The 17,145-nt window shown below is 45.7% G+C and overlaps 1 protein-coding gene across 2 annotated transcripts in view; it reads right to left on the bottom strand.

Moving 5' to 3' along the window:
• Nucleotides 1–805: 805 nt before the first annotated feature.
• tll1 (tolloid-like 1) overlaps nt 806–17,145 on the bottom strand; it is a 43,891-nt gene continuing 27,551 nt past the window's right edge. For both annotated transcript variants that reach the window (XM_030352762.1, XM_030352761.1), the window contains exons 14-22: nt 16,579–16,774; nt 16,276–16,401; nt 15,435–15,595; nt 14,645–14,825; nt 10,522–10,647; nt 8,270–8,397; nt 4,314–4,527; nt 3,597–3,847; nt 806–3,000 (exon numbers count right to left, since the gene is read on the bottom strand). In XM_030352762.1, the coding sequence (XP_030208622.1) occupies nt 2,869–3,000; nt 3,597–3,847; nt 4,314–4,527; nt 8,270–8,397; nt 10,522–10,647; nt 14,645–14,825; nt 15,435–15,595; nt 16,276–16,401; nt 16,579–16,774 (1,515 nt within the window). In that variant the 3' untranslated portion in view covers nt 806–2,868. The remainder of the gene's footprint in view (nt 3,001–3,596; nt 3,848–4,313; nt 4,528–8,269; nt 8,398–10,521; nt 10,648–14,644; nt 14,826–15,434; nt 15,596–16,275; nt 16,402–16,578; nt 16,775–17,145) is intronic.

The following is a 17,145-nucleotide window of genomic DNA, read 5'->3' as shown; positions in this document are numbered from 1 at the left end:
TTATGTTTTGGACAGAATGGGTCATACTTTACCACACCTCATACATTAAAATTTTATGAATTACATAATACATTATTTATGAATTATGCACTTTATGAACTTTCTGAAAATTAATCAGACTTTTTGTTTCGTAAATCTTAAAGTGTCGGTTCCCCAGAAAGGATTCCACTTACTTCATAATTCCCAACGTCGTGATTTGCACAGACATTGTACGTTTCCACCACATATCTTCTATTTTGTTTATACAATTGGGCGACATGGCATTTGGCTTGAACACTTAAAAACTCGCTTGTTTTTGTCCCCCTCCAACCATGTCATTAAGCATAATTTTGACAGCATCCTAAGGCAGTGTTGAATTGTGTCTAGAATAATGTCCGGCTTTTTTGTATTAGGATGGACTGACGGTTAAGTTTAATTTAGAATGCATGGGGCAGGTCTGATCATATTTTGATTCGATCCATCTCTATGTTCATTGCTAGGTTTAGAACAAATCTGGAAAAAGGAAATTGTGTGCGGCTCCATTTCTGTGTGTTTGGAGCCGACATGTGGGCTCTGGGAGTACTGCAGGCTAAATGCTCTGGTCTAGTCATTTCAAAAAGAAAATAAGTAGTGGATTTTTTGCTCTGTTATTGATTGCTCTAGTAGTCTATGGTTAGCGTTAAATCAATGTGTTGACACAGTTAATACTATTGGATATTGCGGGTTTTGGGTTAGGGTTAGTCACTTTCTAAGTAAAAGTTACTATGCTGATGAACATAGTTAGTACTTGGACATTCACAAAAAAATGCACTCTCATGATACAAAATAACTCTGAGAAATATGCAAATTTCACATAGTCTTAGTTTTTATGTACTCTTTGACCTGTGTGTATTTTAATTGACTGATTCAGAGGTCATTTCAACACAGTGGAGTGATGAGACTACAGTAGACTACAGTGGGACATGGGTCACCTGGAGCTTGGCACATACAGAAATGAGTCAATCCAATTAGAAACAAACAACGTTCATACACACTCTGACACTCACGTTTCCCCGTTAGCCCCAGCGACTCACACTTACACAAGATGCATACATGCTGTATAAATGTTGCAGTTAATACCGAAAGCTGGATGCACCGGGACTAATGTACAGCACTCACACTCGTAGAACAGTGAACAGGGAAATGCTGCTCTACCAGCATAATAGAGGAAAAATAATACATCTTATGCAGGTATCTTCCTGGTATTTACCATTGCTTTGTCTGCGATTTAGCTTGTAATAAGTGTGTGTGTGTGTGTGTGTGTGTGTGTGTGTGTGTGTGTGTGTGTGTGTGTGTGTGTGTGCGCATGTTCCCAGAAGAGCCAAACAGTTGTATCACACACACAAACATCACAGGCAGTCGAGCTCCCACAATATTTCATTGAACTATAAACTCATTCAAGTTCTTCACAAACTCGACGCCCCGCAGAAACGTCCCATCAGTCCGCTGGCGGTCGAGGTCTGTGCGAGGGCGGGACGTTTGGTGCTAAGGCATTATCGTGGACCAGTGTGTTGATTTAGGCGCTCTATTTACACACTCTCACATCATTTAATCACTTTCATCGTGGTTCAATCCATACAAAAACACATCTTATTCATGTATATATTTTAGCACCATTGGATATTCTCCTCTCCCCTTTCGATCGTTGTTGTTTTCTTCTTCCAAAAGACATAATAAGGATAAGGATGAAACTGTCCTTCAAGTCATCAGTTGAAACATATCTGGACCGTGTATTCTCGTTTCAGGGTAAACATGGGTGTTTTGGTAGAGTAGGTCATACCTTCTGTTACAACATTTTAACACAAGGGATACAGCTTATAATTTCATATGTTACATTAGCAAATAAAAAAACATGGTGCAAACTTAAAACAACAGGAACATACAATATACAGTAATGCAAGGCTCAGTATTAACATCTAAGGTCATTTTATTTCTCTGACATTTTTTTGTTAAATTCATCCATTCATAGATGGTTGTCTGTATACAGTTTAGGCAATGGGCAGAACAGGAATACGCCTTTTGTTGTGCTTTTTCTTATATTTTTTACACACATAAACAACCATTACAGGATTGAGAATAAGACATACAATAAAACTAGTTGCAGCCACTGTGAGCTGTACAGTTCAGGCCAGTTCCCCAGGCCTTAAAGGCAATGAACATGTCTCTCTATAAGTCACTCTGTATGTATGGTCACAGTAAGTTGTGTAGACCACAGTCTTCAACACTCATGTGTCTTCAGGGTTTGCCATAGTGGGTCCACAGTTAGGCCTCCATGTTAGATCCTTGTTAACCCAATATCCACAGCCTCAGCCAATCAGCAGCTGGCACTGCACCTGTGCATCAAAGCAAGAGGTGCATAACAATCACTGTTGAGTGTGTTGATGTGTGTCTGTGTGTGTGTCTGTTTGCATGTATGTTTGTGTGTGTGTGTGTGTGTGTGTGTGTGTGTGCATGGGTGCACATAATTTCCCACGTGCACGGGTTTGATTAAATATTTCCGGTTCCCCTTTGGACTCCTCTGTGATGAGGCGCTAATCAGTGAGTGGTGGACATTTGTCATGCTGGTGTGTTCAGTCCCATAGTATATTGAGTTCATCAGCCATCACTTATCCCCTCTCCTCTCCAGGTGACCACTGGCGCCACTGAAAGAGAGCTTGGTTTACATAACACATAAGTCCTCCATCCTGTGGAGTGTGGCAGGCGTCCACAAGTCTTGTCATAACGAGGGATATCTGATTGGCCAGACTTTGTTTTCGAGGTTGCCATGGCAAAGGTCATTTCAAGGTTACGGCGTTGGCGGCGGCCCCGGGGTCAGAGGTCAAGAGGTCAAGGGGGAGGCTGACTCTGAGGTCACTTCCTGTCGTGAAGTTCCTGGAACTTGGTGCTCGTGTAGTGGATGTGGAAGCCCTTTTTGCTGATGGTGTCGTCGCTATGGAAACGGATCAGCACAACGTCCCCTGGTGTGTAGATCTCCTCCCGGGGCTGTGGGAGACCGAGAGTAACAAGGATTATTGTCCCTGCCGAGAAACGTTTATACTGGGGTAGGTGTGGGTTGGATAGTGACTGTAGGGGCTATGGTATTCAACTCCAATCCGAAAGGAACTGGTTTTGATACCCAACGCGGGCAGCCTACCTGTAGGCATCCATGAGGTTAAGGAGGCCTCACTTCATCCTGCTTTGTAATGGCGTTCATCTGAACAATCACTTCGGATAAAAGCTTCTGCTAAATGACTAAATAGTGAAAGATACAAGTTAACAATCTTACGGGGGGTAGATAATGGGTGGGATAGTGTAGAGGCTGGGGAGTATGGTTCCTAGTAGAAAAAGTAAATGGGTTGACCGATCTACCTTAACCCCTACCCGCTCGTTAATGACACAGCTAAAAAAAATCACTGTTAGTCTTCGGATAAAAGCTTCTGCTTAACAACTAGACCGTAAATGATGGCCTACGAGTATCAGTAAACACATAGTAAATAGTAGTCCAACATTCTAATGGTTTAACCCAATAGTAACAAACACAGTAACAGCAGGAATGACGCTTTGTGAGTTGTATCAGAGCGTAGTGAATCCTGTCTCACCCCGGACCCACAGAAGCGTCCGAGGCGGTGTGAGTTGGCGTCGTAGCCGTCGTACAGCTCGATGTAGTCGTAGCCGCAGTCTGCCTCCTCCTCCACCTCGAAGGTGATGAAGGTGAGCTCCACGCCGTAGCCCGCCTCCGACGTCAGCAGCCACTCACAGTCCGTGTGGCCCGGGTAGTTGTTGTCCCCGAACTGGGAGTGGGAGAAGAGGTTCTTCTGGCGGGACTCGGCCTTCAGACGGCCCCCGCATTCTAGAGACACGCCGAGAGAGTGGGCCGTTTGGTTAGGGAGGTGCTTGGATTGGAGTCGGGTCCTGGTTAATTGAACAACGGGGTTCACAACGGGGTTGTGAACCCATAACCAGCGGAAAGGTTATGGGTTCACAACCCCGATTTATACCTGTATACCTAACACATTTCACTGATTAAGGAACTTGTATCGGAGGCTGCCAGAATAACTAGAGAATAACTAGTAACTTAGATATTTAATTCACCAATCTTTCCCTAAAGTTTCAGTGTACTTGGTGTACGTGCTAAGGACGACCACTAGAGGGCGATAGCGCTCTTGACAGACTATATTGCTGGATGGATGAACGACAGCAAATCCCTCATCATTAAAAAGGTAAAAAGTCAAACAAAACAATTAAATCCACACACATTTCACATTCACACACAAAGTTTCACAGAGTACTTCATACAACAACAAGAGTTGGAGTACCGGTGGAATGCAGGGCCTGGAAGCCCTTCCTCTGCACCGAGGCGTCTGAGATGAAGCGCAGGTACATCTTGTTGCCCGTGGAGACCAGCGCCTCGGGGATCTTGCTGCCGCAAAGCCGGCCCAAGATGGCCGCCGTGTCCGTGTCGCCATCAAAGGCCTCCAGGTGGTCGTAGGCGCACTCCTGGTGCTGCTCGATCTCAAACTCGTTGAACGTCTGGAGACCAAGACAGAGAAGAGACAGAAAAACAGACAGACAGACAGACAGACAGACAGACAGACAGACAGACAGACAGACAGACAGACAGACAGACAGACAGACAGACAGACAGACAGGGAGGAAACACACATGGGACAATGAATGCACTCGATGTGTCACCATGGAATAGGTCAGTAGAATAATGGGACAATACAGAATATGAGGAGTGTATGCCGTACAAGGGATTCTCTGAAGGAGGTACGATAAACTTAACCGAAATCTGTGCAGTCTTTGCAAAGGCCGATGTACTCGTCAGGAAATCAAAGGTGTAGACTGATAAGTTATTTTGAACATCTACAATACATGACTTTAACACACATTGTATGACCTGTGAACTCGCGTTCAAGAACTAGATTTACGGAATTTAGAGGACACTTTTATCCAAAGCGACGATCCAACGGTTAATGCACACATTCACACACCGACCGCGGAGTCAACCAAGCAGGGTGACAGCGAGCTTGTCGGGAGCAATTGGGTTTGGGTGTCAGGGACACCTCGACACTCAGCTAGGAGGAGCCAGGGATCAAACTGGCAACCTTTGGGTTACTAGCCAAAGCGCTCTACCTCCTGAGCTAAGCCGACCCCTAGGAAGATCTACTTCCTCTGTGAAATACCGCCCCCTCTTACGTGACCCATAATGCATTGCACCAAGCATGAGTCTGTAGGCCTGGACCCGCCCCCTCAGACACCCAGTGCCTCTTTGGGTCTGTGGTTGTCGACGTGTTCCACTTGTTAGGGACGTTGGGCACGTTTGCATATTAGGGTTAACAAGCGAGTGCTCATGCGATAGAAACAACCCCTCGGCTCTGACCATCTGTGGCCTTGTGTCTTTGATTTTGTGCTTTCGTGCGTCTGTGTGTGTGTGAGTGTGTGTGTGTGTGTGTGTGTGTGTGAGCACATGCACACGCGCTCGTGAGTGCGTGTATGCATATGAGACATGACACAGATAGTCGCCCCTACACGTCCCCAGTCATGGCTAATGTGAATGGACCGTTTTAGAAGGGCCACAGCTGTTGATGGGCTAGAGCCCGGGGGGACGCCCTGTGAAGACTGTTTTTCCACTGACTTCCGTAGAGCGCCTGGAGTGCGGTTAGGAATAGGGTCACGTGTCTGGGATAGGGTTAGAGGAAGGTTTACGTTTAGGATTCAGGGTTAGGTTAACGCTAAAGCCTATGTTGATAGAAGCCCTTCCGCGTTGTGGGATGGTGAGAGAGAGGAGATGAGTTGACACTTTGAGGCGGATCTCCGTCACGTAGCTAAATCACGAGTTCCACCGGGGAGACGACACGCCCCTTCTGTTCTAGAGGCGGCAGTAGCTCAGGGGGTAGAGCGGGGTTGACTTGTAACCGGAAGGTTGCTAGTTCGCTACTCCTAACTTTGTGTCGAGGTGTCCCTGAGCTAGACACATAACTCTGACTGCTCCCAGTGAGCTCGCTGTCGCCTTGCATGGTGGACACCGGTGTTGATGTGTGTATAAAAATGGTTGATAGTCGCTTTGGATAAAAGCGAAATGCCCTGAAAAGCAAAATGTATCCTGAGCGATCTATGTCTCGGTTGTAAAAATCCCACACTTTCGTTGTACACGGGTATAAGTACAGTCCACGCCAACGCGCAGTATATCTACATCACTCATTCATGCTCATCATCGCCGATGTATTCATCGGGACCGGTCGCAGCCCTCCTCCCTCCCCATCGCCTCGAGGACTATGCTCCACCTGACTACGGAGAAAGAGTTGGCGTCTTCCAGGGCCAAGGGATTCCATTCCATAGCCACCGGCGTCTAGACTCCAATAAGAGGTATCACATCCCCTGGCAGACTTCATGGATCCATCGTCCAAACGTGGGACGGTGGTTCATTGGGATTTCATACCAAGCGCTGAGGTGGGTGGTAGCAATAGAACATGCGTGTTTTCTCTGGTTTTTCAGAGCGTGTATATTGATTTTGTGGAGCCGAACCGTTTGGGTGGCTGTAAATAGATATTCGTATGACTCAGACGGATGTAGAGGATGTGCTGAGCAAAGCTTTACCTCCTCTAAGGTAGTGCCAGGATATATAATGTCCGGGTTGAATGGACACACACACACAAACACACACAGTATCTATGCGTGCAAAAGTGGAGGTTGATGTATATACGAATATGCGGGCAGTTTTCTCAGATCGAGAGTGCTGTAATGACAGTGGGCTTGAGTTAATGCACATCAGATCCTGAACATGGATGAGAAGGTCATTCAGTTATTGCAGAATATCTCCACTTTGTTTGTCTAATATCTTTATATCTTGCTCTCTCCCCTCTCTCTACCTCTCTCTCTTGCGCAGTGCTCTTTAGAAAAGTTCAACAAAATCCGGTCCAGGTATATCTTCACACACACACACACACACACACACACACACACACACACACACACACACACACACACACACACACACACACACACACACACACACACACACACACACACACACACACACACACACACACACTGTCATCTGGGTAAGGCGTACACATAAGTTTAGACACTGGCATCTGGAACCTATCAGATAAACAGAATCAAAAGCTTCCCTGCCCAATAATGATATCCTCAAATCGGCTTACTGCCTGTCCCTAATACAGCGTTTTCATCGTTCCTTACACTCAACGAGATTATCTTTGAAAGAAATCAAATGTGTGCGTGTGTATGTGTGCGCCTATACATGTGCCTGTGTTATTCTGTGGGAGAAAGGACCTTTAAGGCGTAGCTAATGTATACCTATAGTACACTCAGATGTTATCTTAATCACAAATATTGGAGTAATGTGCAGTTATTGCATTGCACTCTGTGGCTGTTATTATGTGGGTCTTGCAATAAAGAAAGCATTAGAAAGCATTTTCTACTTCATTATTTGGCAGAGAGGAGGACAGGGAGGGGATACAGTTTCTCCAGCCAAACAGAGCAGGAGTTGTGCTTGAAGATAAATATGTGTCAAAAAAAAGCCAGCAGCAAAACATTGACAGCTTCTGCAGCCTGATTAAACCAATACATAGGACCCCACCCATGGATGGTATGGGGATTCTATCCCGATGGAGTAATGTTGGATCAGGGTGGAGGAATATTGGATCATGGTAGAGATATGTTGGATAAGGCTGAAGCAATGTTGGAGCAGAGTGAAGGAATATAGGGTCAGGGTGGAGGGATGCTGGATCAGCGTGGATACATATTGGATTAAGGTGGATGTATGTAGGGCTGAGATGGAGGCATGTTGGCTTAGGGTGGAACTAGGAGGATCTTATCCCCAATGGAGGTATGTCTGATCAGGGTGGAGGTATGTTGGATCAGGGTGAATTTACGTGCGATAACGGCAGAGGAATGTTGCACCAGGTTGGGGAAACTGTAATAGAGGTGGAATTCTTGATCAGGGTGGAGGTATTTTGGATAACACAGGAGGGATGCAGCATCAGGGTGGAGGTATGACGATCCTATCACGATGGAGGTGTGTTGGAGCGGGGTGGAGCTGATATGATCCTATCACGATGGAGGTATGTGAGGAACAGGGCGGAGGAATGATTCATCACGGTGGAGGTATGTGAGGAACAGGGCGGAGGAATGATTCATCACGGTGGAGGTACGTGAGGAACAGGGCGGAGGAATGATGCATCACGGTGGAGGTACGTGAGGGACAGGACGGAGGTAGGTGATATCAGGGCGGAGGTCTTGTACTTACGATCTTGACTCTGTGTCCGGGGGTGGCGGTGATGTCCCAGGTACACTCCTTGCGACTTGGGTACTTGTCCGGCCAGTTGGGGCTACTCAAGGTCCCACTGGGGCTGTGGATCTTATGCTCACATTCAGCTGGACACACACACACACAAACAAACACACACACATAAACACACCCAAACACATACCCATAAATAGATTACATTAAACAGACAGACAATTACAAAAAAATTACAATTGAGGCACTTAACATAATTAAACACAACACCAAATAGGAACGTGGTTTATGTTTCAGGCTGTTCAGACCAACAAACCATTAAAAAGATTAAAAAACGACCATGAACTCCACCATTTCAGTCGTGGTGTTTCAGTGCTATGACATCATGGAAAAGTGAGTTGCATCTGCACAAACAAATGGTAAAAATGGCAGTATTTTATCATACGTTTTGATTGTGTTACATGTGTGACTTGTATGTGTTCATGCATATATATGTGATTCTAGTTGATTATGAACACCAGAGGTGGGGAATTGTGAAATAAGATCTATTCTAAACGATGTGGAAGGGTAGGAGAGATGAGAGCCATGAACAGGACAAGTAGATGATTACAAAATTTTGTTTTTTATTGAGAGGTTGAATAGACTCCATAGACCACAATGACAAACATTATGGAGACACACACCATATAAAAAGACATGACATAAAAAAAACAATCGTCTCACATTGCAGATCAAATATAATCACATGGGTAACAAGTTGGGACACATGTATTGTCTAGAATATTCAAAGATCCTTCAAGTTTGTTATCAGCAAACAACTCCTGTTTCATCTGACTCATTCAACCATGTCAAATCCAGACAAATGCCATTAACCTTTTTTAATTAAAGCGTAACAATTTGTAGATATCTATTTCTTGGTTGTTTTCTTCTATTTGTTCTTTAGGCTGGTTTAGAGGGCTGGTCTTCCAAAATAATATGTTTCATCAAAATAATATGTTCTTAATTTCTTTCGTTTTTACATTCATTTCACTCATGACTACCGGTATTTATGAATGAACAAACACAGGTGTGATTTCAGCCTTCCACGCTAAAAACTCAAATAAGAACATTTTGTTGACAAAATTTAGTTTTAACAGTACAAAATATAATTTAGCAAGCATGTATAACTTTTGCATCAATAGTGATGAAAAACCTTATTTACAAAAACATTTCATGTGTTCACCACGACACTAACCTAAGCCTACAGACGATATTATATTGAATGACATATATGAGATTCTTGGTGAATGAATTTACTGCCATTTCTGTTTGTTTATGAGATATTTCTTAGTTTCATCCTTCGTTCCTTCCCCTTGTTTATGTAATAACGCGTATGGGTCAAGGTCGCAAGGTAATATATAATACTATTTGAAAATACATACCATGCTATGATATATAATGCATATGCACGCTCAAACACACTCACACGCAAATACACACACCCACACACACACGAGACGTACACATGAATGTGTTTTACGGAAGGTACATTCTCTCTGACACGGGGAGTTCACCAGGCCATTCTGGTTTACTGCAAACGCACACTGGCACATGCACACGCACACATTGCCTTTAAGAAACCAGATGTTTGGAGCTAGGAGTCCCTTTATGAGGACCACTGGAGAACTTTATAGAAGTACGTTTGCATGTGTGTGTGTGCGCGCATGTGTGCCAGTGTGTATGTCTGTGCGTTTGTGCGTGTCTGTGTGTAAAACATGTGTTTCAACTTTTAACTTCAAAGGGAGGAACTCGATTTGAGGTCTGACATTGTAAGCTGGATGTCTGTTTGTGTGTGTGTGTGTGTGTGTGTGTGTGTGTGTGTGTGTGTCTGTGATTGTGTATGTCTGTCTGTGTCTGTGTGTATGTGTGAGAATGTGTGCGTGTTCTCCCCCGCTTTCTATATCATGTAATATAGTATATGTCCTATCCTATCTACAGACTCACACTCACACTCACACACACACACACACACACACACACACACACACACACACACACACACACACACACACACACTCCTAGCCACTCCTATATGGAGATGCGCACCCCGTGGTAGGAGTGGGCAGAGTGGGGGCCGTACACGGAGCGGTGCGACTCCTTGTGCACGTGCTGGTGGTGTGAGTGTGCCAGCTCGTGCACGTGCACGTGCACGCCCAGGTGCTTGTGGCGGTGGGCGTGCGCGTACGGCGGCGGCGGCGGCGGCGGCGCGGGGAACCCACCTTCCTTGCAGTCGTGCTTGTTCTCGTGCAGGACGAAGCCGTGGCGGCACTCGCACACGTAGGAGCCCAGCGTGTTGACGCACTCGTGCTGGCAGCCCCCGTTGTCCTTGCTGCACTCGTCCTTGTCTGTGGAGGGAGCCACGCGTCAATCACAGGACGGGCCAATCGCAGGCTAGGCTGACAAGGTTGGGACGGGGGGGGGGTGGGACGAAAGGGGGACGGGGAGGGACCATGTCTGTAGTGAACTATGGGTAATCGTTACCACGATAACATGAGTAGTTAGTGTGATAGCGGGCTATGTTGTGAGGAGAAGGAGGGAAGGAGGAGGCCTTTAGGGAATGAGAGGTTTGGGGAGTGTTTGGACTTTGACAACGCAGGGCTGGAGAGCTACGATGGCTTGGGGTTCCCAAGAGCAACCCAAACATAAAGTCCAAATTCAAGCGCCTTCAAACATGTCTCGTGTCCACTTAATGGTTAAGTAAGGACAGATTGCGACGTTATAGGAAGTGAGGAATTCTCCTTATGGGAGAAAGTATAAAAGTGGTTATGAAAGAAGAGACTGAAGCACAGGAGTCATTTGGTGTTGAAAGTCATCCAGAAAATGTTAGCAAGTGAACTCCAATCTTCAGAACCATGTTAGTTTGCAGTATAAAAAAGGTCATTTTGTGGATGTCCATGCATTGCCAAGTGTGGGTGTGTGTCCGTGTGATGTGTGAGGGTGTGTTCTCTGGTGTTTGCGTGTCTGTGTACACTGGGCTTCTGTGGTTTTACGTTCTGCCTAAGCCCTAAGGGCTTATGGTTAGAGTTCCTTCACCGGCGGACCCAGACCCTGACTATACAGCGCTTCATACGTTGGCTTCCAGTCGCTGGAACTGATCAGAACAACCGTTTTCCATTTCAGATCCTGGGAGAAATATATATCATACTTTAGGATTTTACAGGAGCCAAAACCGCCCTGTGTAATCGCCGTCCAGAGAGGGTATCCCGCCTTTAAGGGCCGAGAAACATGAAGCCTATGGAGACAGATGTATCCATGTTTCCAAAAGAAAGTTGAAAACAATGTAAATTGTTCGCTACTAATGTTTTTTTCTCTCCTACTCTTTTCAACATCCCTCATCCCTGGGAATAACACGAGGACAGAGCCTCAGCCATAAGAGCTTTGGCCCCTGCGTGGCTCCCTGGGAGGCTGGTGGTTGGTGGTTAGAGGCTCTCCCTGTGCAGCAGACCACCAGAGGGGGCTAGGCTGGCTGACCCCTGACCCTGCAACGTCCCCCGAGAGAGAGAGAGAGAGAGAGAGAGAGAGAGAGAGAGAGAGAGAGAGAGAGAGAGAGAGAGAGAGGGAGAGGGAGAGGGAGAGAGAGGGAGAGAGAGAGAGAGACAGAGAGCGAGAGAGAGAGAGGACAGAAAGTCTAAAGATGAGGACGTATATGTTTGTGTTATCTTTAATTGTACGTACATTTTTATGTTGCCAATAAATCCTCTTTGAATTATATTGAGCACAGAGAGTGAGAGAGTAGAGAGTGATAGCGAGCAAGAGAGATAGAGAGAGTAGAGATAAAGAGAGAAAGAGAGACAGAGAGAGAGAGTGAGAGAGAGGAGAGGGAGAGCAGAAAGAAATATGGAGCAAGAGAGAAAGAAAGTGTAGAGAAAGTAGAGAGATTGAGAGAGAGAGCGAGAGAGAGAGAGGAGGGTGAAATAGAAGAGAGGGACAGAGACAGTAGAGATTATCGTAAGGTAGGAGTCAGATTAAGCCCAATAGCTTCACCTGGCTTCCCCTCAGCACCTTGTGAATCCACCTCCAGCTCTGCTTCTAATGGAGACACTAAATCCACCTCCCTACTTGTCTCCCAGGCTGCCCTGGCATGCATCTGTGCTCACGTGTGTCTGCATGTGTGTGTATCTGTGTGTGCTTCACTCCGCTTTTCCGAGTAAGAGTGTGTTGATGTCTGATGTGGTATTAGCGTGCTATTCTGGGCTTCTTCTCTCTTGAAACACACACAAACATTCTCTCTCTCTCTCTCTCTCTCTCTCTCTCTCTCTCTCTCTCTCTCTCTCTCTCTCTCTCTCTCTCTCTCTCTCTCTCTCTCTCTCTCTCTCTCTCTCTCTCACTAGTGTAACTTTTAACCATTTTGATCTTTAACCATACTCTCCTAAACTGGAAGTGAAAGTAAGAGTCTCTCTCTTTACCTCTCTCACACACACACACACACACACACACACACACACACACACTGAGGGATTAGTAGCGTGTGTGAAAGACACCTCTACAGCCCTTGGCTGTGAGCCCACCAATGGCTTTCATCTGAAGCACAAACCCGGAAAAAGGTTACACGCAAATACACACACACACACACACACACACACACACACACACACACACACACACACACACACACACACACACACACACACACACACACACACACACACACACACACACACACACCTTCAAACTCACTTCTTCCCTCATATAGTTTTTTTTCCAGTTGTTATAAAACAGATGCTGCCCAGCAGTCTAGCAGTCTATCAAAAAAATTAATTTTTGAAAGTCATGCAAGATAGAAATCACCTGGATCATTTAAGCATCTATAATCTTAAGCAATGATAAAAGCACCTAAAGTACCACACAAACATGAAGGTGTCACTTTGGGTTGATCCATGTCACAATTTCCCTTTGAGTTAATATGTTAAGACAGAAACGTATTACTTAAATAGCAGCGACGTCGAACAAATTCGCCCCTGCCCTAGCCAGTAGGGGAATTTGTTGTCTTGTGGTGTTCCAGGGAATCCTGTTTGGGAGAATGGATGTAGAAATCGCCCTCGGCTTGAACCGGACTCATCCATTCTCCTCAAGATCACGTGTTAGAACAGGAGCCAATCAGGGGGGCCGATTGCAAGGTCTGGTTACCTCTGACCTGCTTGGTGTTGGCACGGCCGGGAGCGGGGGTGCGGACGCGCTTTACGTTCTGGCACGACTCAAACACAAACACACGGTCTCGGCACAGAGCCGGCTTGTCTGAGGGAGAGACGGCAGGGCGTTGGCATACTGGAGGTAGAGGCTGGGGACGAGGGGAGGGGGGGGCGCTCAGCAGAAGAGTCGTGTTCAGGTAAATGTACTCGACATGTGGAAGAAGGTCGACAAACAGAAGTTCAAAAATCGGAATTCAAAACTCGCGGTCGATCAATCCTTCCACCCCTTTGGAATATGCAAATTAATATTATTGTATCATTTCTGTTTAACATCATGTAAATGTAAATTTGTATTTAGCCAACAAAACCTGTATTTTCCATGACCTGATTCGATTTAACATGAAGGATAAAATGATGTTTTAAATCAAAAGTATTCGATTGTCAATAATACTTTAAGTTTTCTCATAACGTCAACGGAACAAAAGCCAAGACGTTAACGTCGTATTCCCTACTGGGCTCCGGCTAAAGCGGCCACTCAACGCCGCGGAATGTCGTCCACGCTTCTGACACATTAGGAACGCTAAGGTCTTCCTTATTTCACTTCCTTCCTTCCAAGCCATTTTCCCCCGCGTCCCGCATGACATGTCAGTTCTCTTGGTCGTCAACAACATGACTCACAGGGACAACCCACTCAGAAAGAACAATGGGGCCAGTGGCTAGGAGTCTAGCGGAGCGGAGGAAGACGTTGTTGACTCGGGAAATTAACTGTTGGAAGGATTAAAAGGTGTCACAGGGCCGTGTTTTCCCAGACATTTCATGCATGCTTGCACGCACAACCACAACCACAACCACAACCACAGGCACACACCTGTACGTGGGAGGCTTGCATGCACAAACACACAGACACATGTGCACAGATGTGCGTGTTCGCACAAGCACACATACTCACACACAGTCTCACAGACTCACACGCTAACACCCTAGCACTCACACACACACATACACTGACATACAGACACAGACACCAACACACATTCACATGCGCATGCACACACACAAACACACATACACACACACACTGACACACAGACAGACAGACAGACAGACAGACACGCACACACACACACACACAAAGACACAACCACACACCCACAATCACACACTGACACGCAGACAGACGGACACACGCACACACTTAAATGGGGGCCCCTACCTGAGAAGAAGTGGGCCTTGAAGCCCTTCTTGGAGACGGTGTTGTCGGACTTGAACTCGATCCTCATGTTGTTGTACTGGGAGGTGATCACCTCGGGGACCTCCGTGCCACAGTACTTCCCGTGGAGCTTAGAGTCAGAGGTCAGACCGCTGCGCACCTCCACGTAGTCATACTTACACACCTGGCGGAGCGACACGGGCGTTATCTCACCTGGTGTAACAGTACATGTTCATTACCTCGCTGAGTGTAACAGTACCTGTACAATACCTCACCTTGTGTAACAGTACATGTTCATTACCACGCCTCCTGGAACAGTACCTGTACAATACCTCACCTTGTGTCACAGTATATGTACATTACCTCGCTGAGTGTAACAGTACCTGTACAATACCTCACCTTGTGTAACAGAATATGTACATTACCTCGCTGAGTGTAACAGTACATGTACAATACCTCACCTTGTGTAACAGAACATGTGCATGACTTCACCTAGTGGGTCAGTACATGGTCATTACCTCACCTAGTGTAACAGTATATGTAAATAACATCACCTCGTATAAAAGACATACATAAAACATAAACCATCCAACCACATCATAACACAAGGGAATATACTAGTTTGACAGGAAATGCAGAATAAAGATCTAAAGAAGTCAGAAAACTGTGAAGTAGTGACCAGTCAAACTCAGAAAGGGTTGAATCGTGCGCATAAAAATACACAAACAAACACGTCACACACAAAACAACGAATGTTAAAAAACCGCGCACACGCATTGACACATGTACAGACCTCATTCCCCTCCAGCTCAAAGATCTCAAACTGCATAGAGATGCGGTACTGAGTGGGAGCCACCACCTGCCACACGCAGTTCTTGTTGGGGGGGTATTCTTTAGGCCAGCCTGGAGTACTGATCGTCCCGTTCAGCTTGGACAGAAGACCCCCACAGGCCGCTGGGAGACCATAAACATGAAGATCATGCTTGAAGGAGTTTGCTTTTAAAGGTTGGCAACCACCATACTTACTGTGCAAAAAAAAATCATGCTAGCCTCACTAAACTTAAGAGGGCTTAAGTTTGGAACAACTACGCTAACTGTTTTAGTTTGTAGCCAACATGCTAATAAAGTAACGCGTAGAACACCACGCTAACCAGGTACATTTGGAGCCACGATGCTAAAAAATGTAATCATGTGCTTACATGGTAAAGTTTGGAACTATTGGGATAACTTTGTAAAGAAAAATAACAAACATGTTAACCATGTAAAGTGTGCAACCCCAATGCTTTGCTTAAGGCACTTATCTATCTTTCTGGGCTGTGGTTTATTCATTCTTTATTTGTTTATTTCTGTGGTTCTGCAGTATTATTCAATGCCCCACTAAAATGTGCCGGGGCATTTAAGGCACAGAAAGAAGCACATGTGTCTTTGTTACTTTGCGTCTTTATCTGTATGTTCCAGCATTTATTTCTCTGTTAAATTAGACTCATGCTTACACACGCTATTGGTTGAACCAGATAATGGAACATAATAGGAGTATATTTGGCATTCCATAAGACTCACACAGACAGGCACACACACACACAAACACACACACACAAAAACACACACACACACACAAACAGAGAGACACTTACCTTCACAGCTCTTCTTGTCTGGCGCTAGCTCGTAGCCCGGGTCACAGGCACACTTGAAGCTGCCAAGCGTATTCACGCACCGCTGCTCGCATCCACCATTGTCTGGCTTTGAACACTCATCCTCCTCTGAAACACACACACAAACACACGCACACGCACACACACACACACACACACACGTCACAACAATCCACAATGAGGCACGCATTTGATTCAAAAGTCACAAAATAAAACACTAGCAAACACACGCACAAACACACTAAACAACACATGCATTACGCATGCGCACACATACACACACACCTTTGAAGAAGTTGGCAGCGAAGCCTGCCTTGTTGACCGTCCCGTCCGAGACAAACTTCATCCACAGCGTGTGAGCCGTGGAGCGCACGTCCTCGGGTTTGTCGTAGCCGCAGAACCGGCCAATAAGAGGGCTCGTCTCCAGGGGGCCGTCACGAACTTCCAGGTAGTCGTAAGCACAGCTGTCGTGCCTCTCGATCTACGTATCATGCACGCACATACACACAGACACACACACGATAGTAAGTACACAGGAGTCTGTACTAGCATCCTTTTGGTGGGATGAGGAGTAATCTGATCCCTCACAGGAAACCCAGCAAACTGTATTATACAAATGACCAAATATGATATAATTGATCATACATGTAAAAGAGTGATAACATATAGTGTGAATGCATCAAGTTGTACCCATCATTTCTTCCCACTAACTTCTATTCCCATTGTAGTCAGTATTATACATGACTACTACTACTATGATATGTGGAGCGGGTACACCAGGGTCAACAGGGTACAACAGGGTACAACAGCCCACAGCTGATCTGAGTGCCTGTGACAGAAAATGAGTGAACC

The sequence above is a fragment of the Gadus morhua genome, chromosome 3 (assembly GCF_902167405.1).
Source record: "Gadus morhua chromosome 3, gadMor3.0, whole genome shotgun sequence".
Classification (NCBI taxonomy): Eukaryota; Metazoa; Chordata; class Actinopteri; order Gadiformes; family Gadidae; genus Gadus; species Gadus morhua.
Note: the sequence above shows the minus strand (reverse complement) of the source record. Positions and strands in the feature narration are given on the sequence as shown.